The 25,214-nt window shown below is 52.3% G+C and overlaps 7 protein-coding genes across 7 annotated transcripts; 4 read left to right on the top strand and 3 right to left on the bottom strand.

Annotated features, from left to right (window-relative positions):
- Window positions 1-1,735: 1,735 nt before the first annotated feature.
- TRIVIDRAFT_115012 (uncharacterized protein) lies at window positions 1,736-3,483 on the top strand (the record flags this gene model as incomplete). Its single annotated transcript, XM_014094757.2, has 2 exons — window positions 1,736-2,178; window positions 2,250-3,483. Coding segments are annotated over 2 exons (1,677 nt in total), but the record flags the coding sequence as incomplete, so codon positions are not given.
- A 675-nt stretch (window positions 3,484-4,158) lies between these two features.
- TRIVIDRAFT_39727 (uncharacterized protein) lies at window positions 4,159-6,601 on the top strand (the record flags this gene model as incomplete). Its single annotated transcript, XM_014094756.1, has 4 exons — window positions 4,159-4,773; window positions 4,877-5,618; window positions 5,865-6,112; window positions 6,248-6,601. The coding sequence occupies 4 exons, from the start codon at window positions 4,159-4,161 to the stop codon at window positions 6,599-6,601; spliced, it is 1,959 nt and encodes a 652-aa protein (XP_013950231.1).
- Window positions 6,602-7,465: 864 nt separating this feature from the next.
- On the bottom strand, window positions 7,466-9,198 carry TRIVIDRAFT_2765 (uncharacterized protein; the record flags this gene model as incomplete). Its single annotated transcript, XM_014094514.2, has 2 exons — window positions 7,466-8,271; window positions 8,328-9,198. Coding segments are annotated over 2 exons (1,677 nt in total), but the record flags the coding sequence as incomplete, so codon positions are not given.
- Window positions 9,199-16,039: 6,841 nt separating this feature from the next.
- Window positions 16,040-19,882, bottom strand: TRIVIDRAFT_39384 (uncharacterized protein; the record flags this gene model as incomplete). The annotated part of the gene is made up of 2 exons (XM_014094755.1): window positions 16,040-19,741; window positions 19,808-19,882. 2 exons carry the CDS (start codon window positions 19,880-19,882, stop codon window positions 16,040-16,042), a joined length of 3,777 nt encoding a protein of 1,258 aa, XP_013950230.1.
- A 345-nt stretch (window positions 19,883-20,227) lies between these two features.
- Window positions 20,228-21,266, top strand: TRIVIDRAFT_74880 (uncharacterized protein; the record flags this gene model as incomplete). The annotated part of the gene is made up of 3 exons (XM_014094754.1): window positions 20,228-20,296; window positions 20,383-20,793; window positions 20,850-21,266. The coding sequence occupies 3 exons, from the start codon at window positions 20,228-20,230 to the stop codon at window positions 20,973-20,975; spliced, it is 606 nt and encodes a 201-aa protein (XP_013950229.1).
- Window positions 21,267-21,427: 161 nt separating this feature from the next.
- On the bottom strand, window positions 21,428-23,450 carry TRIVIDRAFT_39317 (uncharacterized protein; the record flags this gene model as incomplete). The annotated part of the gene is made up of 3 exons (XM_014094753.1): window positions 21,428-22,859; window positions 22,912-23,341; window positions 23,402-23,450. 3 exons carry the CDS (start codon window positions 23,448-23,450, stop codon window positions 21,428-21,430), a joined length of 1,911 nt encoding a protein of 636 aa, XP_013950228.1.
- Window positions 23,451-23,913: 463 nt separating this feature from the next.
- Window positions 23,914-24,472, top strand: TRIVIDRAFT_40089 (uncharacterized protein; the record flags this gene model as incomplete). The annotated part of the gene is made up of 3 exons (XM_014094752.1): window positions 23,914-24,124; window positions 24,193-24,252; window positions 24,306-24,472. 3 exons carry the CDS (start codon window positions 23,914-23,916, stop codon window positions 24,470-24,472), a joined length of 438 nt encoding a protein of 145 aa, XP_013950227.1.
- Window positions 24,473-25,214: the final 742 nt, after the last annotated feature.

The raw sequence follows: 25,214 nt of genomic DNA, 5'->3' as shown, positions 1-25,214 counted from the left end.
TTTGCATGCCATATTATGTACATAACAAGCGCCGACAAAGGAGAACAAAAAAAAAAATTAAGGGAGGGAAATTAATACTGTTGGAGAGAGCGTGGCTAGCCGTCTTGTCTCATTGTGCCCACAGGCGAGGCGCAAGCTCAGCATTCATCAAAGCAACTTTCAACAATGCGGTATTCTGGAAAAGTGCACCCGCCATGAAGGCATCGCCACCCTTGTCCATTCTCATATCGGATGGAAGAAACTCCAAGCAAAAGAGCAAAAAAAGGTTCCAGAGGGAGTCGAACCCTCGCTGGCGGAATCAGAATCCGCAGTCATAACCGTTAGACCATGGAACCGTTTGAAGCGGTGATCCGCTTCCCATGGTTTGCGATGGTTGTGCCTCCCTTGTTATTGGTTATGAAGGCTGCGCGAGGCGGGGTCTTGCGCAAAGCGGGGCTCTATGTATGTACTTACAGCAAGTACCTACTCAACTGAGGCTGAATGAGATCGCGACATTGTACGAGGATATGAAGTCAATATTTGCGCCACAAGAGCGATGTGGCATGCCATCTTTTGACAGGTGGTGTAGCTGCCGTTTATTAGATTGTAAAGGATATATATGGTAATCCAGTTATTTGATATTGCGACAGAGCTTGGAGTCCCTGAGCGTCGTGTGTTATCACCACTTACATCTTGCGATGTCCAACAAACAAAGAACAAGGAGCTACGTCAAGAATTCATCCAACGACATGTGATTCTGAAACATTTCCCATGCTCAACAATGAAATTTTCCCCATCACTGAAGGGCTAAAGATAACTTTTCAACCCGACGTCAAAGAGGAAAGCGAAAAAGAAATCGGGAATAGCCTCGCTTTTTCTTCTATTGACTTTCGCCTTTGACGTCATTTCTGCCGCTTCTCGCGCTTCGTCATGGGCGTCAGAGTTGAACCTATTGTTCCACAAACTCCGGAGCTTGGCCGCAAACATCCAAGAAAGCGCTCTTCCTTGACAGCTTGACAGACACAGAGTCAAACTCAATGCGCGCAATCACGCTGGCCACGCTACAGATAGCGAGAAAGCCTTGCGACTTGGCCGCCTCCTCACTCAAGCCCTGCAAATCGAGCTGTCACAGGCCCCGCACCACCATCAACCACTATCTAGGCCTTTCTCAGCACCATCACATCGCCCGTCAGGATGCACGGGATCCAGCCACCCGCCAAACCTGGCCGGACGCTGCCGCTCGAACTGCTCTGGGATTCGCTGGTCGCGGCGCTGGCCCCGGCTCTATGCTTGTTTTAACCAACGGCGGAAATAGCCTGATGCGGGTTGACGAGCTGCTTGATTAGATATGGATTCCTTCTGGGCTTCGTGAGCAATTACTACACCATTCGATGGGTGGCTGACCTGCTCGGCGGTACGAATGAAGGCTTGAATTCCATGCTCTTCTGGGGTCCGAGTCGATGCTCTTTTCCCATCATGTCCCGCAGCCACCTGCGACTTGTTTTGACATGAGATTTCTTCTCATCGTCACCTTCACTTATCGCGTATTCGCAATTCAAAATATCTTGCCTTGTTTGATCATATCTTCTCCAGAGAGCTCCATTTGAATAGGCTACTATTTCACTAAGCTGAGAAGAGCTATAAACGCCGATACAACAACAAGATGGCAGCTTTTCCAAGCGCACTATCCATCTTCCTGTCGATAGCGGTTCTGAGTCTCTGTACCTCAGCGCAATCCGACGATGTACCAAACGCCAAAGTTTGGGCTGTTGTTGCATACATCAACCATGGCGAGAAGACTCCCACTCTCGGGGGCTTGAACACCGTCCTCACGCCCATGGGAGCCCGGCAGATGTGGAGGCAGGGGAGCGCATTTCGCAATCGCTACTTGGGTACTGAGAATTCTACCCTTTTCTCAAATTCAACGGGAAACTACACAATTCAAGGCATATCCAAAGATGCCATCAACAATGCCGACCTCACCGTCTTGTCGCAGACAGATGAGTGGGTTGCGGGAGGTGCTGTGGCTTTCATGCAGGGCTTATATCCCGCGACGACAGACGCGTTCAATAGCCTTGCTGGCGGCCAAGTAATGGCCCAAGATGTTTTGTCTGGCACAGGACCGATCGATTATCCTTTAGGAGGATACCAGTATCCCAGTATTGAGACTATGTCCATGTCAGATTCGGGATCGGTTGCGTAAGTGGCTCAGCTTGTGAAGCTTTGCATTATCCTTTATCTTGTATGCTGACTTGCTACTGAACATGAAGCATCCAAGGCACTGTTGGCTGTTGGGCCTGGGATACCAATGTAAATCTGATGAAGCAAACTGATCCCTTCGGCCGCGCTAGGTCAACTCAGAGTCTCTATAGATCTCTCTTTGCTACCCCTCCTCTTCAAGGCACGATATCAAATGGCTCGGTTAATTATTGGAATGCTTATAACATATACGAATATGTCAACTACATGAATACGCACAATAAATCAGTCAACTCTGGCTTGGGATTTGCCAACACTACTGTTGGAGTACTCAAGGAAAACGCCTTTGAGCTGGAGCGGGCCATGAACGGGGATACTCTAAGCGCCGCCCCAAACTGGACTTACAACAATATCACCACCATCGCCGGTCAAACCCTTGGTATGCAAATCGCAAGCTCGCTCAGTGGTGCCACCTTGGGAAGTTCTGGCAGCAAGCTTACGTTAATGTTTGGCTCCTTTGAGCCCATGTTGGCCTTCTTTTCACTCATGGGACTCTACTCCACTGATAATCTGCTTTCCGGGCCATTCTCCACTCTTCCGGATCCTGGCTCGGCCATGATCATTGAGTTGATCGGCCAAGACTCGGGGGACCCCTCCGCCTTACCGGCGGCTCAGGAATTCATGGTCCGATTCACATATCGAGCTAATGCCGATGTTGGCGAACCATTTACAGTCTATCCCTTATCTGCAAATAGCTCTGATAGTCGAGTTATTCCTTTCACAGCGTTCCTAGGCCAACTTCAACGCTTCTCTGTGGACTCTTTACAGTGGTGCAGCACTTGCCAGGCACTATATGCGCCCTGGTGCACTTCAAGGTCTACATCTTCTGCTGACTCTTCCTCTACGTCTAATAATTCATCCGTCAGCGCTCCTGTCGCTGGTGTTATCGGTGCTATGGTCACATTGGCTGTAACTGGTCTTGCTGGGCTCGCCCTCTACTTTTGTGGAGTGTGTACTTTTGGACGACGCCCAAAATCCAGCGAACGCAGCGACTCTCCCGGCGGTTTCAAAGGAACAGGTAAGATGGCTAGTGATGTTGATGTTACAGTCACGAAGCGCGGAAGAGAGCATGAGAGAGTAGGCAGCTGGGAGTTGAGAAACGGGTTCGGCCAGCCGATGACAGGATCTGCGGGCATAGCGACGGCGAGTTTAGGAAGTGATACGCCCAACCCACGGCGTTTTGATGATGACGACGACATTAGTATAATGGCGGCGCAGCCCGTGAAAATCCGCGAGAGCGTCTAGGCTACGAGATGAGAAGCGGCGAGATTCGGTATATTACTATATCTAGCTTTGTGCTCTGTTTATTTGTACATGCTGTTGGACAATGGGAGGAAATACCAAGGTAAAAGTCGTCTGGTCTGTCGGTCAAGGGGTAGTGGGGTTATAATTCTTTTCTTTTCTCTTATTAAATTCACTCTGGCCACCTGTGCCGTACAACAGCTCGCCATTTGAGGCATCTCTTCTCATGCGCTCTCTGTGAGTTATCATATTGACGTGCCAATAAAGAAAAAAATGAAGCATAAGCCAAAGATTACAGTTAGGATCAGCACTTGAATGAGTCAAGCGGCATGACCTGCAGCAGTAGCTGCTGTTGGCGGAATTGCTCTCCACCCTGACTGATACATAGCGCCGCACTACTGATCCTACGATGGCCTCTTGTCGCATCATAGCTTAGGTATTCAGACATGAGTCTTCCTCGACATGTTGGGGAGTCGCCGTCGATTTATCCCATTTGCGTTGTATTCTTGGCGCGGCATCAGTCCACCGGTCAGACGCATCCCGCACCGTCATCTTGAAAAGTTGAAAGCCCCGTCTAGTTTGAGTCTGCGCGCATCAATCTTTCACCGGCAGTCTCTCTTCTCGCGTTACGGAAAGAAGCCCGTCAAGCGTCGTGGCTTCAGATCCAAGGAGCCGTTCATGGAGAAGCCGCTATCCCATCGCCCTAAACAGTCCCTGAGCATCCCGGAAGAGAGGCGATACGTGTATAAGCCCCTTGGCGAAAACAAGTGCGTTCGGTTTCTCACTCTCCAGCCAGGGTCAGGTTCTGACCCTTTAGTCGGGGGCCTCGAATTCGGGAGCCTCGATCCGGCGGACATTGAACAGCTCCCCCCTTATGAAGCAATATCGTACGTCTGGGGCACTAGTGATCGTCGCTTCGAGCTCGTATGCGATGGCGCCGTCCTGCCTCTGACGCAGAGCATTCGCGATGCGCTGATGCGGGTTCGACTGCCGGATCGGCCCCGCCGACTATGGGCGGATCAGATATGCATTAACCAAGACGATATTGCGGAGCGAAGCCAGCAGGTGAAGCTTATGAATGCAGTGTATAAGAATGCTAGCAAGGTGCTTGTGTGGTTGGGGCGGGATCTGGACGGAGTGGCTGCGGATGCAGTGCGGATGGTACATCATCTCGATGGTGTATTTAAAGATGACGAGGCTCATGAAAAGTTCAAAGTTGATCACGAGGAGAATCTGCCGATGCAGAGCTCGGAACGTTGGGTCCCTTTGGCGAAACTAACCAAGCTGCCCTGGGTAAGTATATGACACCTGTTACCTAATGATGTCTCGAGAATTGACGACATTACGCGCTTTTCATCACCTCGAGTGAGATCTCCTTCTGACATTGAGCCTCAAGTTCCACCGAATATGGATTGTTCAAGAGATTGGAACCACTGCACCGGCAACTCTGTATTGGGGCGACACAGAGATGGATTGGGATATGCTCTCGTTTGTCGCCGGGATACTCAATGAGAGATACCATCACCTACGTACGCGGTTCTTCATTGGCACTTCCAACATCCGCTACCTTCACAAACGCTTCGTCGAGCCAGATGTTGAATACGACCAGTTCCACAACAGAGGTAACTTTGCATACGAGCTTCACCGCGCGAGGCACCTTCTTGCACAGGACCCTCGAGACCACGTGTATGCCTTCCTGGGGCACTTTTCCATCGGCAAGGGCAGCGAGGAGCTCCAGGGTCTCGAGGCAGATTACTCCAAGAGCATAGGGGAAGTGTTTTTCGATGTCGCAGTGAGAGGCCTACGTGGAGCCGACGATCTCGTGATGCTAGCGGCGACACATCACAGCCGATCCGACGGGAAGAGGCGAGCGCCGGGAAACGACCAAGACTTGGATTTGCCATCATGGGTTCCTGACTGGAGAGACCTGCCGATGCATATTCTCGGATCTCCCGCGGTGCCGCATCGAGCTTCGAAGGACACCAAGCCGGACCTGACCATTGATGAGGAGGCCCGGATCTTGCATGCTAGGGGCGTCAGGGTCGATGTTGTGGAGAGGCATTCGTGGACGATTTACGGGACGGCGTTTCAGGTGAGGCACGACGATCAGAAACAAAAGAAGAAGTGGTGGAGATACCGTCAACATCAACAGGGGAATGGTCAGGCCAGCGGCAATGACTCTCCCCAGCCTCAGCCTCAATCCCGGAATCAGAGTAATACGCGCACGCCTAGCAGCAGCAACACCCCAAAGGGGGGCAAGAATACCGCGAGAGGTAACAACAACAACAATAACAACAACAACAATTTCCAACGAGGCCGCTCCCCTCATCAACGACGAAACAGCCAAGGCGACCAATACGGCTCTCGCACGCATCCCATGGAAGTCCTCTGGAAGCAAATCTGCGGCTACCAAACCTTTACCCTCTCACGCATATACCCCCCCTTTCTCAAGGACGCCGCCACATCTCCATCTCCATCTCCGTCCACCCCCACGACTTCGCAGGACCACCACAAGTCCGCCTTCTTCGCTCTCATCCAGACCCTCACCAACGCCTGCACAGGCATGGACCGCACGCGTGCCTACTCGTCCATCTCCCCCGACGAATGGCTCGCCAGCGGAGCGGCCTATCTCGTCCGCTACGCACTCCCCGCGTCTGCATCCACCTCCTTATCGCCCTCTCAGACGTTTCCCTCTCTCCTCTCCCAACGCTCAGATAGCAGCAACAACACCACTGGCAACGGCAACCTCATGTCCAATGTCTTCGAGAGAGCAAACTCCCTCTCCGTGTCGTCGCACACCCCCATCTCCCCCGCCATCCACGCCCTCTCCCTCACCGGCGACCCCTTCAAATGGAGCCACGAAGCGACCCTCATCACCCGCTACCGCCGCTTCGCCGTCACCCGCAACGGCTACTTCGTCCTCGGGCCCGACGCCCTACAGGAAGGAGACGTCGTGGCCGTGCTGCGCGGCGGCAAGACTCCCTTCCTGCTACGCGAGGTAACTGACGACGACGGTGGCAGTGGCTGGATTCTCGTCGGCGAGTGCTATGTGCATGGGTTGATGAATGGGGAGGGCTGGGATGTGGAGGGGGTGCAGGAGGAGGTGTTTTCGATACGGTAGGGAGGAAGATGAACTTGGGTTCGTCGTTAAAAGTGGAGGAATATTCGGTAGGATGTAGCGAAAGGGGAGTGAGTGTGATGGAAGTGAGCTATGATTGTATGTTCTTGCATAGACGCCACTTAACTAATAAACTCGATAATTCTGCGCGACATTAACCTTCGGGGAGGTTCTGCAGTAAGACACATGGTACATCCTTTTTCATAGTTCATGTAAAGTTGTGAAGTGTAATTGTGGCGTCTTGTAAACATAATACGAGACCTCACATCTGCTACACCTCACTAGACAACCGGACACAACGTAGCCACGCTGCAATGTTCGTTGGCACATGCCTTACATGTATTCCTCTCTGTGGATAGGTCACCGTCCAGAATCATCGTACGGCATGACAACTCGCAGCTCACCTCAACACTCTACACATACACAATTACAAACCCTTTACTAATTCACACATCACGTTTTAAGAGGAAGAAATTCAATGTAAATCATCAAATATTTTTTTGGGGCATTTCATTACCACCCAGCCTCTGGCATTCGTGGAATTTCGCCTCTCCCATCTATCTATACAAATTCAAACATGAAAAGTAAGGCGCCGACCCTATCCGGCCAGCTCGTGAGTGAAATCGGGGACGGATTATGCCGCACCCCCTGCTATGTGACAAAGGAAAACTGAAAGAATTGAGTAAAGCTACCCTCGATATTTGTGACCGTCCCATTGTGTCCCAGTTAAATCCCAAAAAGAAAAAAAAAGAAGAAACTCCGTCGCCGTTGTCTGGTCCATGTTGTGTACATATGAGCCCTGAATAGAGGATAGAAACAAGCCGCTAATTAATATAGTTCGTGCAAAAAGTATTTCTTTTTTTGACTTTAAAGGTCCGTAGTCAAGAGTTCTAGCCTTGATACTAGAGACTCTATGCTGGCGCTTATACTTTGTACTCGAGCCATAGCAAATGCGGCACTGACTTCCTCCTCGGTGGCATCGACAAGCTCGATTCTAGACAACATCTTCTCGGGCTCAATGCCACCAAAGATGTCGACGTGTGAAAGGCTGTCAGTGTCGAGGGCTTGGGACTCAGGGCTGGACGAGGTAGGTTCGGAGTGGAAGAGAGCAAACTCTGGGTCTGCCTCAAACTCCTCATCGACAGGAGCAGACTCTGTCTGGGCGACAGGAGCCTTCTCGACAGGTCGCTTAATGATAGGCACCTCAACCTTGTCGTCATCAGACTGGAAAGTCTGCTCGACGAAGCTAGATGTCTTGCCCGACAGGATGCTAGACTCAATAGGAGAAGGCACCTCGGAAGTCTCCACAACGAAAACCTGGGGCTGGAAGTTGAAGCCATCGAGGTTAAACATGGAGAAGTCCATGCTCTGCTCAGGGATCATGGCCATGCCAATCTGCTGCTGGGAGGGCTGAGCGCCGTAAGGGTTTACATCCTTTACAGATCGCTGTTCTGGCGACTGCTGAGGCTCAGCCTTAACCTGCGGCTGGGCGGCAACGGAGGGGTTTGAGCTGAGGTGGTCCAAGAAGTTGGAGAATGAAGGAGAAGAGAGGAGCATGCGGGTGAGAGCAGACAGGCGCTTGTTCTCCTCGACAAGGGCGCGGTTCTGAGCGCGCAGATCATTGTTCTCGGTGACTTTACCGGAGACTTCAGACTCGAGTTGAGTGATGTACTCTGTGGCTGGTTAGTGAAAATGTTTCGCGATGAGCACATGCGTAATATCGTCTTACCCTTTCTTCTTGATCGGAAAGCACGGGCAGAGACCTTGTTGCGCAACTGTCTCCGCTCCTTGCTGCTGAGCTTCTTGCCCTCCTCACTAGCCAAAAGGCGTTCGTCCTCATCCATTTCCTCCTCATCCTTCTTAGACTTGCTCAGGTTGGTCGTGGGAGTCGGGCTGTCGGATGGCGGAGGAGCAGGCTTAGCCCGCATCGAGTTGAGAAGCTGAGTGATCTTCTGCTCGACAATGGGGTCATTGTGTGGCGACAGCTTGCCGCGAGGCTTGGCCTGGGCGGGTTGGCGCTGAGCCTGTTGCTGCTGCATAATGTGCTGCTGCTGCCTCTGCTGGGCATGGGCCTTGGCCATGGCAGCCTGGGAGTGAGCACCAGGCCACAGACGGCCGACGCTGCCAGAGTGGTTTGTTGGGACTGGCGAAACGATGGACTCCTGCTCGATGCTGCTGGGGTTGATGGTCGAGAAGAGCTGGGAATCGGCGGGCGACTCAAAGTCCATCGCCTCGGTCGGGCCGATGGTGGTCTGCGAGGGCGAGGTGTTGAAGTCGAAGACTTCGTTCTCGGGAGTAAAGCTAGTGAGGAAGTCGAGGCTTCCAAAGTCCTGGTAGCCAGCGTTGCTTGACTCGTTGACGGCCATTGTGTTGGCGATGGCTCCAGGCACGAAGCCAGTCTGTTGGCGGTACATGTCATAGTTGTGACTCGGGCCACTCAAGCTGGGCGTCGTCATCATGCTGGGCGTCGTCACGGCGGCGCTGACGGGGCTGGCGAAGATGGGCTTTGATGAGGTAGAGGGAGACATGGACGGTGAGCCATAGCTGGGGATGGCATCGTACTCTGATAGATCGAGCAGTGCGTCCAGGTCGACGTTATTGTTGTCCGCCATGGTTAGCGGATCTGCCGGTGAAAGCGAGGTCGTGGATTCGGATCGGTGGGATGCAATTCACGACTGTCCAGATGCGATGCAATGAACTGCTTTGTATCTAAGCGTTCACAAAATCACAAAAATAAAAACCTTACAAATAAGGATGTATTGATGAAATGGGTTTGAGAGGATGAAGGTGACGACGGCCGGTTTTGGGGGAGCGGCGATATTATGGTTTACGGAATCTTAGCGGCTGGGATTGAAGCCAAACGGGGGGCCGTGGCCACTACTGGACCTGCCAGACACCTGAGCAGGCACCTGGAAAAGGTGCGCTCTAGGGGATGCGCGGAGGCCCCTTGGCGTCTGGCAGTGGTGCAGGGGTGCGGCGGGGGTGCGCGCACAAACGGGGCAGTGGACGCGTAAGCCTTTTTTCCCTGAGCATTTAATGCAGTGAGCGTCCACTAAGGCGCAACCACTAGGCGCAGCCTTTGGCCTCTTTGGCTCAAGTGCGGGATGGATCTTTTGCAGCCTCTGCGTTTTGCTTCCCCATTGCCTGAGGGATGACGACGCCTGCCTGGCTGCTGGCCCACTCGTTTTGCTCGCGATAAACCTGCCAACCCAATCCTGAAGCCAGCTCCGGCCGGGTGCACCAACCGAAGGGCCAGCTCAGAGGCTCGGAGATTCGCAGGGCTGACGACCAAACCCACGAAGCAGGACGCGAGTCCCAGCGATAGCAGCATCAATGATGCTACATGATGCTGCTGCTGCTGCTCGTATTTGGAAAGATAAAAGATTGGGAAACAAAACTGGTTAATACTGTACTGTATACCACTGGAGCTGGAATTGCTGCTGCTGCTGCTGCTGCTGGACAGCTACTAGATAAGGTATTATTGATTACTCCGGCTCCGGCTCCGTGGCTCAAGCAAAAAAGATCTTGATCCCGTTCGTTCGCTTTCACTTTGGACTGGGCGTCGATAGTTTGGCTTTTAGGACCTGATCATCAGCGAACAAGATTCGTCCCGCTCCTTCGGGATGCTCAACAGCCCGACGGTTCGTAATCATTCCTCCAGCGGCGCTACTTTGCTGGTACTCCCAGCGCTCTGTAGCCGCCCTACAACTGCCCTCGTAACTCTCCCACTAGTTCGTGTACCTTTCAAGTCCCTCCAACTGCTCGCGAGACCGTCTCCCCACTGTGGTGGCTGTGCATCCACCACCCATTCCATCTTCTCCAAAGCATCAATCCTGATGGATGGATGGACTGCTCGGTCTCCGAGCTGCTGAGTCACCATTTATATCACGTGATATTGCTCTCGCTCTCGCTTACCAGAAGCCCAAATGGAGATTGGCGGTGGCAGTGTTTCACAAGAGCATCTCGTTGGTTCAATCAGTCCCTGGCCAGGCGAATCGCTGTCTGTCTGATTGGCCCATACAAGCGTATTCCATTGAGCGCGGGCCCGACTCCTGTCGAGCGTTGCCAGGTTGGTTCGTCGGCACGAGCCCAAGTTCAAGGTGGCCATTGCATGCCGTGGCTACAGTACGTTACGAAACATGATCTGCTCAACACGCCGTGTTTCGTCGTGAGATGGTTGATTCGATTCGATGTCTTCAGTTCCAAGGTCGCTAATGTGAGGGTAACGCCTCATCACTCTCAAAGAGACAGGTTCATTCTCGCCTCTATCGCCAAGGCCTGGCCCGAGTCAATGCAATTTCTCCCACCGCTCAGGATTGTTGTGGCTTAGGTCCTTGCCAACGTAACAGCAGCATCTAAGCCGGACCAAGCACCATTCACTACTCCGTACTGGTAGTAGTTATTTTGTCCACCGTCTGAATCCTCCTTTTCTTGGCCTTTGTGATTACTTTGCCGCCTTGCCGGTGCGCAGGATGCAATATCGCTGGGCAGCGGCTGAGTCGGCAGTGAGCAGCTCCTAAGATCCTCACAGGGCGGAGTACCTCGTATGGAGGAGGCAAGTCTTCGAGAAGCATTGGTCAAATCTGAGGAAATGCCTGGCCGTTGCCTTTCTCGCCATGTTTCAATCACAATGCCCGCCTGTCCAGCTGAAACCGTCTAAAGCACCCAAGGCTATGCAGCACAACACGTGTGATGTTTCTATTTTTGACTATGCGACATGTTTGTTTCTGCGGTTCATTTCTTCTTTCTGGAATATCGCATGGTTCCACCCACAGCCTCGAAGCAGCGTTGATTTCTTGGCCGCAGCTGGTTGCTTGGCCGCTGACAGCAAGCCATCCATATCCGGTCGAGTCTTCGATATCCACACAGTTGGATGGACTAAAAGGATCTCGACACTTCACAGCGTCCATCTCTACTCGGTAGGTTCAGCATTGATTCCATTATTTTAGAGTATCCAATCATTATCCGGCTGGCTGTTCCGTGGCTGTGCCAATCCCGAATGGTGTGCGGATCATCGGACGATGGTTAGCCTCTGACATAATTTGACAAGGCCGTCGTCGAGATGGACGTCGATGCTTGAATCGCTATCCTATTTAGGAAATGGATGACCGGACACCGGACATGGAGGCATCACGGCGGTTTATTGTGTCGCCGCCATCCGCTTCCCGCTTCCGAGTGAATTGTAGTGGTATAGGTATATTCTGCGTTATCGAAATGATGTAGCCAACTGCCGAGCCGGGGGGCGATAAAATCCACAGCCTTGGCCTTTGGCGCTGCTTCTCGAGTCCCTCTTGCCTCTTGCTTCCTTGTTTGCTTGTTTCTTTGACGTGACATGTGCACATCACATGCGAACGCCTATCGGAAAGGGAATATTATTCTCCCAGCTCCCACGTGATTATGTAATAAAAGCATCAAGCTGCCCAACATCATGAGAGAGTCTCACGTCCAAACTGCCGGATGGTCACGTATCTGGCTCCAGCACCTGATCAGTCGAGGCCCAACCAGCTTCAGGCAGAGCATCTGAAAGCGGCTGCTTGTGTATTGCCACGGCCCACCTCGCCGTCCGCTGGTATCGGGCGCTGTCGGCTTGCAACTCAAAGCGACGATAACGGCTGCTTAAGGCTCTCTTTGTCCAGTCGTGCTGGACCCACGCAACTGGTTCGGCGGTTTGGCGGTTTGACTTGTTTTCTGCCTGCGTTGCGTTCCTCTGAACCAGGCGACCCCTCTTGGTGCTGCAACCGCCCAGTTGAGCGAGGCTTTATGCAAGATCCCAGCAGCTCACTGATGCAACCTTGGGCGCGTGCCGATCCGGTGAACTGTGCCTCTTCGCTATGCTAACACTGCCCCCGTTCCTGGAAGACGCTGCGTTATGATATACGATATACATGCCTGTCCAATAGCCACTGAAACTGAACATGGGAAGAGCACGACGAGGCTTGGTCCCAGGAGCTGCCGCCGGGCCCAAAGAGCGGCACAAGAGGACTCAAAGGTCGCAGTATCGGAATCCATACTCGCCTCGCCATGACACCTTTGTGGCGAAACCGCCGCTGCCAAAATCAAAGCACCACTCATACTTCGAGCTGGTTGAGAATAAAGAAAAGAAGAAGAAGCTCGAGTACCAGGTACACAGCGCTTGCGATCCCCGTGTGCCCAATCGTGGCGGAAACATACTCACCTTGTCAGATCACGACGGAAAAGACCCCGCCACCGGGGTTTGAATTTGTCCCCATCGGCAATCCCCAGCTTACCGCAACCTGCAAGGAAATATCCCGCGAAAAAGATGCCATGATATTTATTGTCTCCGTGTGTTTATTCCCTGACCCATTTCTGACGCATCATTTTGATCTAATCTTTGGGGATTTCAGAATGCAAAGGGTCTTGATGAAAGCAGTCTTGCCAACCAGGTGCATCGAATTGGCCATCATATCAGGCAAGTCATTGTTGAGGAAGCAAAGGCAAGCATCGGTGACACGCCTCACCTTGTCGGCCCGGTGACAGACGCAGGGCCTGAGCCTATTCCTGAATCCCAGACTACCTATCATGCCCAAGTTGATGCCGCCATTAGGGACCTGTTTCCGCGGGTTCCTAATACTGACCGTCAGATGATCATCGAGCACTCTTTCACTCGGGTTTGTATTTTCTCCTTTCTCTCCCCATCCTCCCCTGAAGCGAAAAAAAAGGACCAATGGCGAACAATAATATCTTCCTTAGGGATCAACTAATCGATCTGAGCATCCCGTCGGCTTCTCAGAAGACATTCCACTATCTCGCAGGGTCCAGCTTGCAGTCCTTGCCCACATAAGGCACACCCATACGCGCTATGATGCGTTGTTGAGGGAAACAACTTGGCAGAACGCTCGAAGAACTGTAGAATCTCTGTGTCTCGACATCCTCGTCAAGTGGCGAGGAGACGAGGAAACTGGTCGCGACCAACTGGACGAGATCCTACGTGAGGTGGTTGTCATATCTGATTCCGAGGATGATGACGATGATGATGATGACGAGGACGAGGACGAGGGCTCGACCGATTACACGTCGGACGAAGATGCTGACCATGCCAGGCTCACACCCATGCCTGTGTATCCAGCACCGCCTGTTCGTCGTGTGCATCAGCCGGATCGCTCCCCTCCCAGGTCCCCCGTTCGAGAAGTGATTCCAGTGTTTTCTCCACCTCCAACTGGGGTGGCATTAGGATACACTGATCGTGGTCGCAGAGACGACAGGAGAGCTCAGCGTGGGTTCAGACGATACCGTGCCTGGGAAGAAGCGATCAGACGTAATCGAGGGGAAACACCTGTGGTTGGGCCGCCCTCTCTGGATATTGCCATCAGCCATGTCGCATATCAGCCTTCCAGGCCTATCGGGCCTCCCTATGACGCCCATGTCCGGCCGTATGACAACTCAAGTCCAGTGGCTCATCCCACTGGGGCTTCCCCAAGTTTGAATGGCCGCGGGATACAGCGGCCCATATATGAGGTACCATCTTCTTTGACTTCGTCGCCCTACCGTGGTCGAACCATGGATGCCCGGCCCTCTCATGAAAAGGTAATGTCCGTTGTTCCGTTTTCGACCAGCGCGTCATCTCGCGAGCTGGCTTCTTCGGCTTCCAGTCATTTCCCAGACATGTTGGTACGCTCTATTGAGCCGGCATCCCCAGCCGCACAGTCTACATACATTCGCACCCTACCGCCCAGGAGCCAGGTCTCGGTAAGTTCTTACGCACCACCACCGGTCACACCATTGGCCGGCTTTCAACATACCCCCAGGCTTGTTTCAAATCCAGGAGAAGGAATGCATCCTTGGGACCGGCCCCCAGCGACACATGTAGCCTATGATGGGCCGCAAAATGCCATGGATGTCGATGCCATTTCCAGTAGAGAGTCTATCCATTCGCATGATTTCCGTGGCCGTACATATCCGCATTCCACTGCATTTGGAGCACAGCCAGCATCTTCTTTTCCTCATCCGGCATCTGGCAACCCAGGGCCAGCTTCTTCTGCTTCTTCCAGGCTTCCGGGGATGAGGAGAATTGTTCTAAACGCAACCCGCCCTGGAGAACGCTCAAATCCTATTCTTATGGAGGATAGAGGCGGATACTATGAAAGGATCAACCCCCGACCTGAAGGCAGCGCGCGAATTCAACTACGGCCCACTCGCTCTGCTCACCCAGCAGCAGAGGTTGAGGTCCAAACCACTGTCAGGCCTCACACAATTTTCTCATGGGAAGAAGATTCACGGCATAGAGCCGAGCGCCGCGGTGTTGCAGAACTTGAAATCAGTCCTCTATTTGATTCCCGCAACCGTGCGCCCCAAGCACCCCAAGCACCTCCTGCACCCAATTCTCACCCCTATCCTCCTCGCGACTACTACGGTGCACCCAGGCTTGAACCACTGACCAAAGAGCCGAACTACAGAGTACAAACCCGGCAAGTGCCTAGTGGAGAGTATGCTGCACCACCTCCTGAGGGCTATTGGGTCATGTAAGTCATAGACACCCTTGTTCAACATGCACCTCGAATTTGCTATGATTTAATGCTCATGTGTTGCAGACGACAACATGACGACAGGCAGGCCTCACGGCCTCATCATGAACCCATCTATCCTCCCCCCAACACACGACCTTCTGGGATGGATGAACGGTATGATAGTAGACGAGAACGTCGGCCCCCAGGTCAATCGGCACCAAACGTGATTGTCATCGACTGATTATATGACTTTTCGGCCCTTGGACTTCGATGTCGGCTCGCCCCTTGTTTCTTTATCTTCCCTGAATCGAGTTCCAAGCCCAGGCATTGCGCAGCATCCAATGATGATGATTATGATGAGCACCCCAAGAGTTAGAAGGCATATGCGGTTTTGTTTGTTTGTTTGTTTGTTTGTTTGTTTTCAATCCTGGCATGGAAAAAAGCATGGAGTGGAGGAATTTTGCTTGGTTGAACTCCTATCTATTATACCCCAACGCTCTCCTTTTGCCGGGACCGGCCACTTGGAAGCACCATTGTTAGATACCCAGAGGGAGGCATTGGCCACTGTTTATTTGTATTACTGGGCATGGCACGGAAAAGAGTGCATTGACTGTGGAAAGGCATGTGCGAGTACATGATGCATTTATGTTAGAAAGGGGGGTTGAAATTGAAGACAGGTATCCTGGTGAATGATTGAACGCCCGCTGTGATTGTGCCCCTTCATCACGATTTACGCCGGATTTCAGAACACGTATATCAGGAGTAAAAAGTAGAACAAGTATAGATATATTCATTTTAAAAAGAACAAAAAACTAAAAGTTACCACGCAACCCACATTCGCTCACATTGTAAGTGAGTCAGCCAGCTCTCTTCTTTTATGACCGTGGGTATCCATAAGATGCATACAAAGGCTATTTTTCACCCAATCATGCCGTCATTTCTTTCATGCAAAGAACGCTCTCCTTGTAAGCCCCTTTTAGTTCCGGCCTCCCCTCTTCCCCTTGCCCACTCCCGCGCCGACCGGTGGGCCATGTCTCTTCTCGGTGCCGAGTCCCCTCCGGCCGGCAGCGATGCCGCCCTTTCCACTCCTGGGGCCACCGAAAGAGCCGCCGCGGCCTCCGCGGGCGCCACGCATCGGTCCGCCTCTTCCACGGCCCCTGCTGCCGCGATCACGGCCGGGGCTGATGCTGTTCTTGACGGCCACGGCGGTGTCATCGTCCATCTCGTCGCCGTCGTCGCCGTCCTTGGAGCGCTTGTTGGAGAACTTGAGCTTGCCGCCGCGACCGCGCTTGGCAGCGTCGCGGCCCTTGATGGCGGCGACGTAGGCGCCCACGCCCGAGTTTTCGGCGCCGCCGGGCTGGTCGACGTCCATGGCGCCCTCGTCATCGCTGTCCTTGCCGAGGATGAGCTTGCCGTCGAGATCGGTCTTGGCCTTTGTCTTTTGGGGCTTGCGAAGCTTGACGGGCTTGGTGGATGATATTCTGGCCAGGGCCTTCTTGTCGAGAAGGTCAAGGGGCTCGTCGTCATCCTCAACAATGTATGTCTTGCCGCCCTTCTGCGCCTTCTTCTTGGGTCTTTGTGCGCCCTCGTCATCTGATCCCTCGGATTCGTCTGAGTCGCTGCTATACAGAGTGCGGTCGTATTCGTTCTCATATTGTCGCTTGCCATCGTCCTCTTCGTCGTCTTCACTAGCGTCGTCGTCGTGAGCACCCTTGGCAGCATCCTTCTTTCTCTTTGCTCTCTCTTTGGTCTTGCGAATGTTGGCCAGCAGCTTCCTGTCGGACTCGGGGCAGCTCTTGTTGATGGCATCGAAGCCGAAGCGGCGGACCATGCGCTCCAAGATGTGCTTGACCTTGGCCTTGAAGTGGCCCTTGTGTTCGTTGCTCCAGATAATCAGGTTAGGTACGAGCGTGTCCAGGCGTGGCATCATCAGCTCAACTGGCAGGCTAATGACACAGACCTTGACGAAGCCCAGGCAGCTCTTGACAATCTCTCGGTTATTTGAAGTCAAGAAGAGATCCATGGTTTGCACCAGATCAGACAAGGTCTGGTCGCTCAGCGATGAGCGGAACTCGTAGAGGAGACGGCTGATGGCAGTGACTGACGCAGAGATCATGTGAGGGGTGCTTCCGGCCAGACCAGCGCTCACCATGGTGAAGAACTCTTCGATATTGGCAGTGGCAGCTGGGGCATCGCTTGGCATGTGAGGCACCTTGCTGTTGTCGATGACAGCACCGTTAGCAGCAGCCATCTTGTGTCCCATCTGAACCAAGAGGTCGTATGCACTTTCACGGGCTCGTTCGTTGTTCTCCTTGCAGCAGATGACAATCTCGCTCAGAACAGAAGGAATGAAGTGAAGGCAGTTGTCAGGGACAAAGGGTAGCAATGCAGCAATGGCAGCGATTCTCTCACGTCTAGCCGGCCCAGAAACCTTCTCCGAGCTGGAGAGGATCAGGGTTTGCAGCTCAGCATTTCGCTCCTGCAGAGCGGCCTTGCCAAGCTCGGAAGTGGCCAGTCGTGGAATCAGCTTGTAAGCTTTCTTCTGCAGCTGGGGCTCCTCTTCCTTGTTGATAATTACAGAAGCAATCTCAAATAAGGTAGCGAAGCTCTCTCGTGGGAGGTATGCCGAAATGGTAATGACAAGATCCATAAGGGTTTGTGCAGTGGATGGCATGTGATCCTTTGACTTTTGTCCTTGAGTGGGCTTCTCAGCAGCTGGTGCATTCTGAAGTTCACCTGCAAGCATCTTGCTGACGCGGTCGAACGTATCCATAAGCTCCTGGTTTGGCGTGATGCTGAGGAAGGCATTCACAGTCTGCAGAATGGGGCCACGGCTCTGGGGCAAAGTCTGGGTATACACGTTAAAGAGAACTGCGAGCATATTGCCAGCAAACTGGCCCAGATATGCCAAGTTTTTGCGAGCAGCGTCCTTGGTTACCCGACTCTGTAGAAGGAGATCCTCTTCCTCCTCCTCGATGTTTGCAACAGCTTGGTTAGATTCAATCAAGGTCCTCAGAGCCCTGCAGATATCCAGTCTCAGATCGACTTGCTTGTAGAGAAGATTGGCCAATATTTCAGCCATAGATTGGTCGAAAGACTCCATCAAGTCGAGAGGCAGGTCGCAGTAACCTGGCAGAGTAGACCAGATTTGCTGCACCAGCGTCTCGTAGATCTTGATCTCCATAGTCTTTTCAGCTTCCCCGTGATCCAAGACCTTCTGGAACATGACTTCACTCAGAGGCACCATCTCGCTCTTGAAATGAGCCAGATTTGTGTTGCTGGTGTAATCTCGCAGAATCGGGAAGAGCCATGCTCTTCCGTTCTGACCCTTTACGGGCTTGATGATGTTCAATGGGAGAATGGAGAGCACCGCTTCAGGGCCCATGGCTCGAATAGCCTGGCCTAGTACTTCGTCTGCCTCCTTCTTGTTCCGGAAAGATGGGTTTTCGCGAATCTCCCCGATGGTTCGTGTGACGTTGAGCATGATGGGGTTTGCCCTCCATCTCAGACTGATGAAAATGGCCTCCAAGACATTGAAGGTTTGCAACCAAGCGGCTTGGTATTGAACGCTGAGGAGAGACTCGGCCGCTTTGGCAATCTTATCCAGAACCTTCTCATCGTATATTGAGGGCTCAACAATAACCTGAGGCGGAATGCAGTTGGCCATGAATGATACCAAACACTCGGAAGCTGAGATTCTGATGTTTTCGGAATCAGACTGAAGGAACTGTGCCACCATGTTGAAAAGATCGGGAAGATTTTGGAAAGTCTCGTCGGCCTCAACCTGCGCCGACACATCGTAGCCTCGGGAAAGGATCGCAAGCCACGCAGGGACAAGTTGGGTATCGTTCGCAGCTGGTCGCAGCTCTGAAATAATTTCCATTAGGCGAGGTAACTTTGCTGAAGTGAGCTCGTCTGTCATTCCCTCAAAGATCAACTCGAAAATCTCAAAAGCGGCCATGGTCATATACTCGTTGCCCGTCTTGGCAATGTTTAGCAGGAGCTCGCAAAGAGACTCGATTTTGGTGCTCGGCCAGCCACCACTCGCAGATGCTACTGTCTTAATCAATTGAAGTGCGTGGATCAATGCCGGGTCGTGCGTTGTGCTGGGCGCCTTCTTGCCCTTTCGCGCCTGGACAGCCTGAGCAGCCAGATCCTCCAAATTCTTCAACGCAGTGTGGGCGCACATGTCTGCGGCTGGGTGGTCCGTAGAAGGGCTTGGCGGGGGATTTTTGAGCACCCTCTTGAGCGCATCTTGAGAACGTCTTCGCACCTTGGGCCGCTGATCCAAAGCCAGGTTCAGCAGTCCGGCAACAGCACGTCTTGGTCCGATCTGGGTGACAGACAGCTCCCACGAAGCGGCATCCTGGGCCAGGAGAAGAGATTCCAGGCACCCAATTGAAGTCCTGAGAAGAATTGGCTCCGCATCCTGCGCCAGCAAAACCGGCGCGAGCAGCGTAAGGATCTGAGTAAACTTGGATCGGAGCAGAGGCTGCGGTGCGAACGGGGTGACTACGTCGAGAAGATAAACCACCGGAGTGGCCAATTCGATGTTAATGTTTCCATTGCTCTCCGCCTGCTGGAGAAGCGCGAGAAGAGCGGCAAAGTATCCAGTAGAAGTCGGAGCCGTGTTCTGCTCCTTCAAGGTTGATTCGACCGCCTGCAAGACAACGACAGTCTAGCGCACACCAAAAGTTAGCAATGCACACAAAACAGGACTCTCTGGTTGCATGAAGATGCTCACCTTCTGCTGACTCTGAAGCCCCGGGGACTTGATCTTGTCCAGCTTCTCAGCCAGAGTCGGAGTTGGAGTCGCCATCTTGTTGTAGATATCGTCCAAACCTCTTGAGTGAGAGAAAGCGTCCGCTTCGCCCGCTGCAAAATTCGAGGCAAGCAAGCGCACAGCACAAAAAATTCCCTTATCGTAATCCCCGCCAGTCGATAACGATAACGATAAGCGCAACCGACAAGTGGAGTGTGGCTGAGCGGCCTATGCCAATATCCCATATTTGACATCGCTATATCCGAGCTGTCGACGTACCTGCGGCCCCTCCAAGCCTCGCCCAAGCTCGGGCAGTAGTAATTGGTCGTCAGCTCTGAGGGATCCAGCTCTGCAAGTTCGATTCCGCTCCGGCCACTTACTGCGCAGCTTCGGCGAGGAACCATGACTTTCCTCATACTCGTGATTGGGGACCTGCACATCCCGGACAGGGCGCTGGACATTCCCGCCAAGGTATGCCGAACAAAAGAGCCCAGCAGCTTTACCCTGGAGCCGGTGTTGTCACCGTTGCTAACTCGCCATGTGCGTCGCCCCTCTAGTTCAAGAAGCTGCTTGCGCCAGGCAAGATTGGCCAGACTCTATGCCTCGGTAACCTCACCGACAAGCACACCTACGAGTATCTCCGGTCCTTGTCGCCGGACCTCAAGATCGTCAAGGGCCGCACCGATGTCGAAGCCACGTCTCTCCCCTTAACGCAGGTCGTCACCCACGGCGGCATCCGCATTGGCTTCTTGGAAGGCTTCACTCTTGTTTCCAACGAGCCCGACCTGCTTCTAGCCGAAGCCAACAGATTGGACGTCGATGTCTTATGCTGGGGCGGCACTCACCGTTTCGATGCCTTCGAGTATATGGACAAGTTCTTTGTGAACCCGGGCAGTGCGACGGGTGCATTCGTGACAGGAGCAAGCCTGGATGCCGAACCTGCGTCTCCAAGTTTCTGCCTGATGGATGTGAGAGCATCTGTTTACTCTAACACTTTTGGCAATGGTGCTAACTCTCATGACAGGTCCAAGGCATTTCACTGACCCTCTACGTTTACCAGTTAAGGACGGATGAAAAGGGAAATGAGAATGTGGCGGTAGAGAAGGTTACTTATACAAAGCCCGTGGAGCCAACTACGGGTTCATCATGACGCACCTAACTTGATTGGAGAGAGGGAACTGAGCTAATAGAAACCATTGTAATTGCTGACGGCAGAGGTAGAAAGGGAGTCAATACCCGGGCCAACCCAGTTATACAAAACAACTTGGTGCTTGTCGGTGTACAGGCTGACCATTTCTTTCAAGAGATGGGAATATTCAAAAGCACAAAACACAACTTTGGTTATATGTGAACTGTCCCTGCTAAATGGGACAACGGACAAATCACAGAAGATTCAAAGCACTAAAAAAAGTCATAACGATAAATACAAATATCATTCAATAATTTCCGTCGCTTGGTATCTCGAGCATGAAACAAGATTCAAGTTCGCCTAATAATGCATCCCGAATTGACAGTCGTGAGTGCCCAGAAACGCCCAAACACACCCATGTTTCAAACTCCTTGTACTTCCCCCCTCTGGCCTCTATTGCTTCAGGGCCATCATCATACCATCATGCTCCTCCGTCTAGCAATATTTCTCTCTCTTGTTGATAGACTGGAGTCTTCATAGTCATCATCAGGATTCATTGTAGAATGTCTTGATGTAGTAGTCCGTCTTCGCCCACGTTTCTTTGGTTCCTTGATTTCCTCCTTCCCAGGCGGAGGCGACTTGCTCGTAAACTCATACACATCGGTCTCTGCCAAACCGCTACTATCAAGGTTGATGCTAGCATCCCTTGATCCCTCAGAGGATTCCACGTCCATTAAACTGTCGCTCACAATTCCCAAGCCTTTTGGTGCTATGCTTGTGGAACGCTTGCGGCGTTCCGTAATGACGCTACCCAGAAGGACGTCTGTAGCTAAATGTTTTGCTGCCAAAGGGCTTGTCGAATTATTGTCGAACTCGGGTGTTGATATCGAGCTGTCGGATACTGCCGCCTCTCGTTTACTCTTTGTTGATTCAGGCATAGCAAGATCGTAGCTACTGGCTCGTCGAACATATTTCCCTTCTCCTGCCACGGCATCAAATAACTCTTTGGTTGGTCGTCGCATCTTGGCTCTCAGGTTAGGCTCGGTATAACTGATTGTCGTCCGATTTCGCCTACTAAGCCGTGATGTTTTTCCGTTGGACGAGATATCAGTAGGTGGAGGGGTATCCCCTCGTGGTCCCTCAGGTGATACATCCGCTACCGGAGACACGGGCGAGAACAATGCCGATTCTCTAACGGGTGCCGCCAAGCTATCCATTGCATCTGACGTTCCTCGAGGTTCAATCGTAAGAATAGGCACAGCTTCAATTTCAGCGGTTGAGGGGTTCTTTGCTTTTGGTTTCTGTCGATCGAAGGCTGCCTTCGACCTTGCTGCATTGAGCTTGGCTGTGGATATCTCGTCGACCACCGATGGCTTTATCTTGGAAATCTTCCTCGGGGAATGGATATCGTCGTTAGTGCTCTTGGCTGCCAGTGGTTTCCGAACGTTTTCCGAGAGCTCCAGTTGCGAGTTTTTCCTCATTTTAGCAAAGTCCTTCACTGTCCTGCCTTCTGTCTTTTCAACCAACATCCTGCTAATGCTGTTCTCATTCGTTCCTTTCTCCGGTTGACTATTTTCGCTGTCGTCTCGAGCTCCAAATTTCCGTTTTGACCCGGCCTTAATGGGTTGAGATGGTGCAGTAACGACATTATTTTGGGGCTTATTCACCCGATCGCGCTTCTGCGCTATCAGCTCCTCGTGATCTTCTCCTTCCTCAGATTGTGACGAAGCCAGAGCAATTGGGGGCTCCAGGCCCTTCGACTTCTTCGAGCTTTCCACAGGCATTGATCTAGTTGGTGAATCGATCTTAACTGGATCTTCCTCAATATATTTAGACATTGGTGGAGGGCCGAGTTCGGGCGATTCCATATCGGCCTCTGATCGGAGTGCCAGAATTTGCTCAGGACTGTGTATCAGTTAGCATTTCATTCATCCATCGTGAAAATGAATCCACCTACTTCATTGACCTCCGAGAATTGCTCTTATTTTCGCTGATGAACCCCAATTCTTCAACATCTTTTGCAATTTCGCGTAGCCGCCTCTGAGATGGACTTGGCCGACTTGCGCTGAAGCTCGGTGTTTTCTTTGACCTTCGCTTAATCATAGGAGAATGTCTCTTCGCGGGCGGCTCGAGGCCCAATTCTGCAATAAGAGACCCCCATTCTGTGAGTTGCGACTCCAATTTGGCCTTGATGGCCATCGCGTGATCTGCTATTCTTCGCGACTCGCTGTCCTCGACTTGTTTTTCCAGTTCCAGAATGCGACTCCGCAGCTCAAGATTTTCCGACAGCATACATGCGCATTCATTTTCCAATTCGCGGATTCGAAGCGCTCGAATATTGTTTGTCTTTGCGAGTTCTCTATTCTGGCGAAGCATCTTCTTGCGAACTGAATGGCATATCGTTAGCACGCGCGGCAAATCATATTTTGATGCCCGAGACTACATACGCGTTTCGAGAGTCTCTGTCGGCACCGGCATTTCGTTGAGCCTAGCCATGGCTCCTCACAAGACACGCGTGTCTGCCGCGCAAATGATTGTGGAGAAGGGCTTGATAGCCAGAGATGCTTTTTAGGGTATCGAGAGTGGTTGAGATGTCGGTCTGCAGGAGCTCTTGGGGATAATTTTGGTTGTGTCATTATTTACTCCGCGACCTGTTTAGGCATAGCGCAAATTTTCTTCAGTACACTAACAGACCAGTTTGTACACAAAGACTTTGGTTGCTAGGGTGAAAACCACGTGAATGGAGCTTCTGGAGCAGACCCCGCCAATCTTAGAAAGAAACTCAATACAATTGCTTGGTCTACCTACATAATAGTGGACGTCCGAAGCTGGTGAAGCTTGAGCTCGAGCCCGTTGATGCAGTTTCTGTTAATAACAGCAGCACTCTGACTAGCCAATCAATATTGTTCGGTATTGAGACAGAGTCTCTCCTCACATACAAATTCATCCATCACCCAAAATGTCGTATCACACCAGGTCATTCTCATCGCAGGTGCGCGCAGCAAGTTCGACCGCCTCCGCTCCACAGTCACCAGCATTGGTGGCCCGAATCGAAGAGAAGAAGGCGGAACTTGAGAATCTTAAGGAGCTGAGAGACTTGAGCGCGACAGTAGCAACTCAGATGGAGGCCTTGGAGCAGAAGCTCACCACGTTGTCTGATGGAACTGAGGGTAAGGCAAACTGATGCTTAGCTGTAATGGTTTACATGGATGAGAATTGGGGCTGACAACACGGGCAGTGATTGCTGCTGTAGTTGGCAACTGGCATAATGTGCTTCGTGCCATCAACATGGCTTCCTGTAGGTCCAGTATCACCACTCTAGACGTGTCCAGCTACTTAACCAAAACATAGCGAAACTGGCCAAAACAGCAGCCGGGCCTGCCCCAGAAGAAGCATCAACATCCACTGCGCAGCTACCACAAACTCTAGTACGAATTCCCACGGAGCATGCACCAACACTGCAGGCGCAGGCCGAAGCAGTGGAAGCGGCAGCCGACGAGTCTATGACTGATGCTTAGGCTGGAGTGGGCAAGAATGGTGCTAGTAATTTACAGCATCGGATCGATTACTATTACTATGCGAATGAATCTTGAAAAGCTCACTCCAAGCTCGTTGGAATCGATTGGCTACTATGGGGAGATATGAGGCAAGGGACGTCGCCGCAGGGGTCAGCGCACATGCTCTTGGCTTGGATGCATGCTGCTGCTATAAACTTTGCAGGCAATCTTTGCTTTGATGCCATGGTGTCCCAGCATGGCAAGTTTATACCCCAGAAGATGCTCCTCTTTCTATCCCGGAATATGGAGTTGAAGATCGAAAGCCCTCGATGGGAGGCATCTTTTGCCATGGTCGATTTCTCGGCAGTTTCCCATTCTTATCGCCGGTAGCATGCCGCGGTACCGGTGATAACCCGCGACGCGTTGCCTCAGCCCTGGTCGCTCTGTCGCTCTGTCGCTCGCCACTGCAACACAGGCGGCCTGAAAGGGGAGCGATAAAAATGGCGACTGGAAAAGGGAAATGACGATGGGCCAGCAAGGTTGAAGCAAGAAGTGTGGACCATGGCGCAGCGGAGTGGAAGGTGGAAGGAGATCGGATTCATTTCATTTCGGCTCCACCACTTGGCCTGCAACCTGTCTCACCCGCGATCAACATTGAGTCCAAAATAGCTTCCTGCGGCAGAGCAGCTCAGCTGGTTTACCCCAGAGATTATTTGCCTATCTTACTATACCCAAACCAGCATCATCACAGCAAACTTGGTTC

Source organism: Trichoderma virens (genome assembly GCF_000170995.1).
Source record: "Trichoderma virens Gv29-8 chromosome Unknown TRIVIscaffold_91, whole genome shotgun sequence".
NCBI lineage: Eukaryota > Fungi > Ascomycota > Sordariomycetes > Hypocreales > Hypocreaceae > Trichoderma > Trichoderma virens.
The sequence above is the reverse complement of the archived record's forward strand: the minus strand, read 5'-3'. Positions and strand labels throughout refer to the sequence as shown.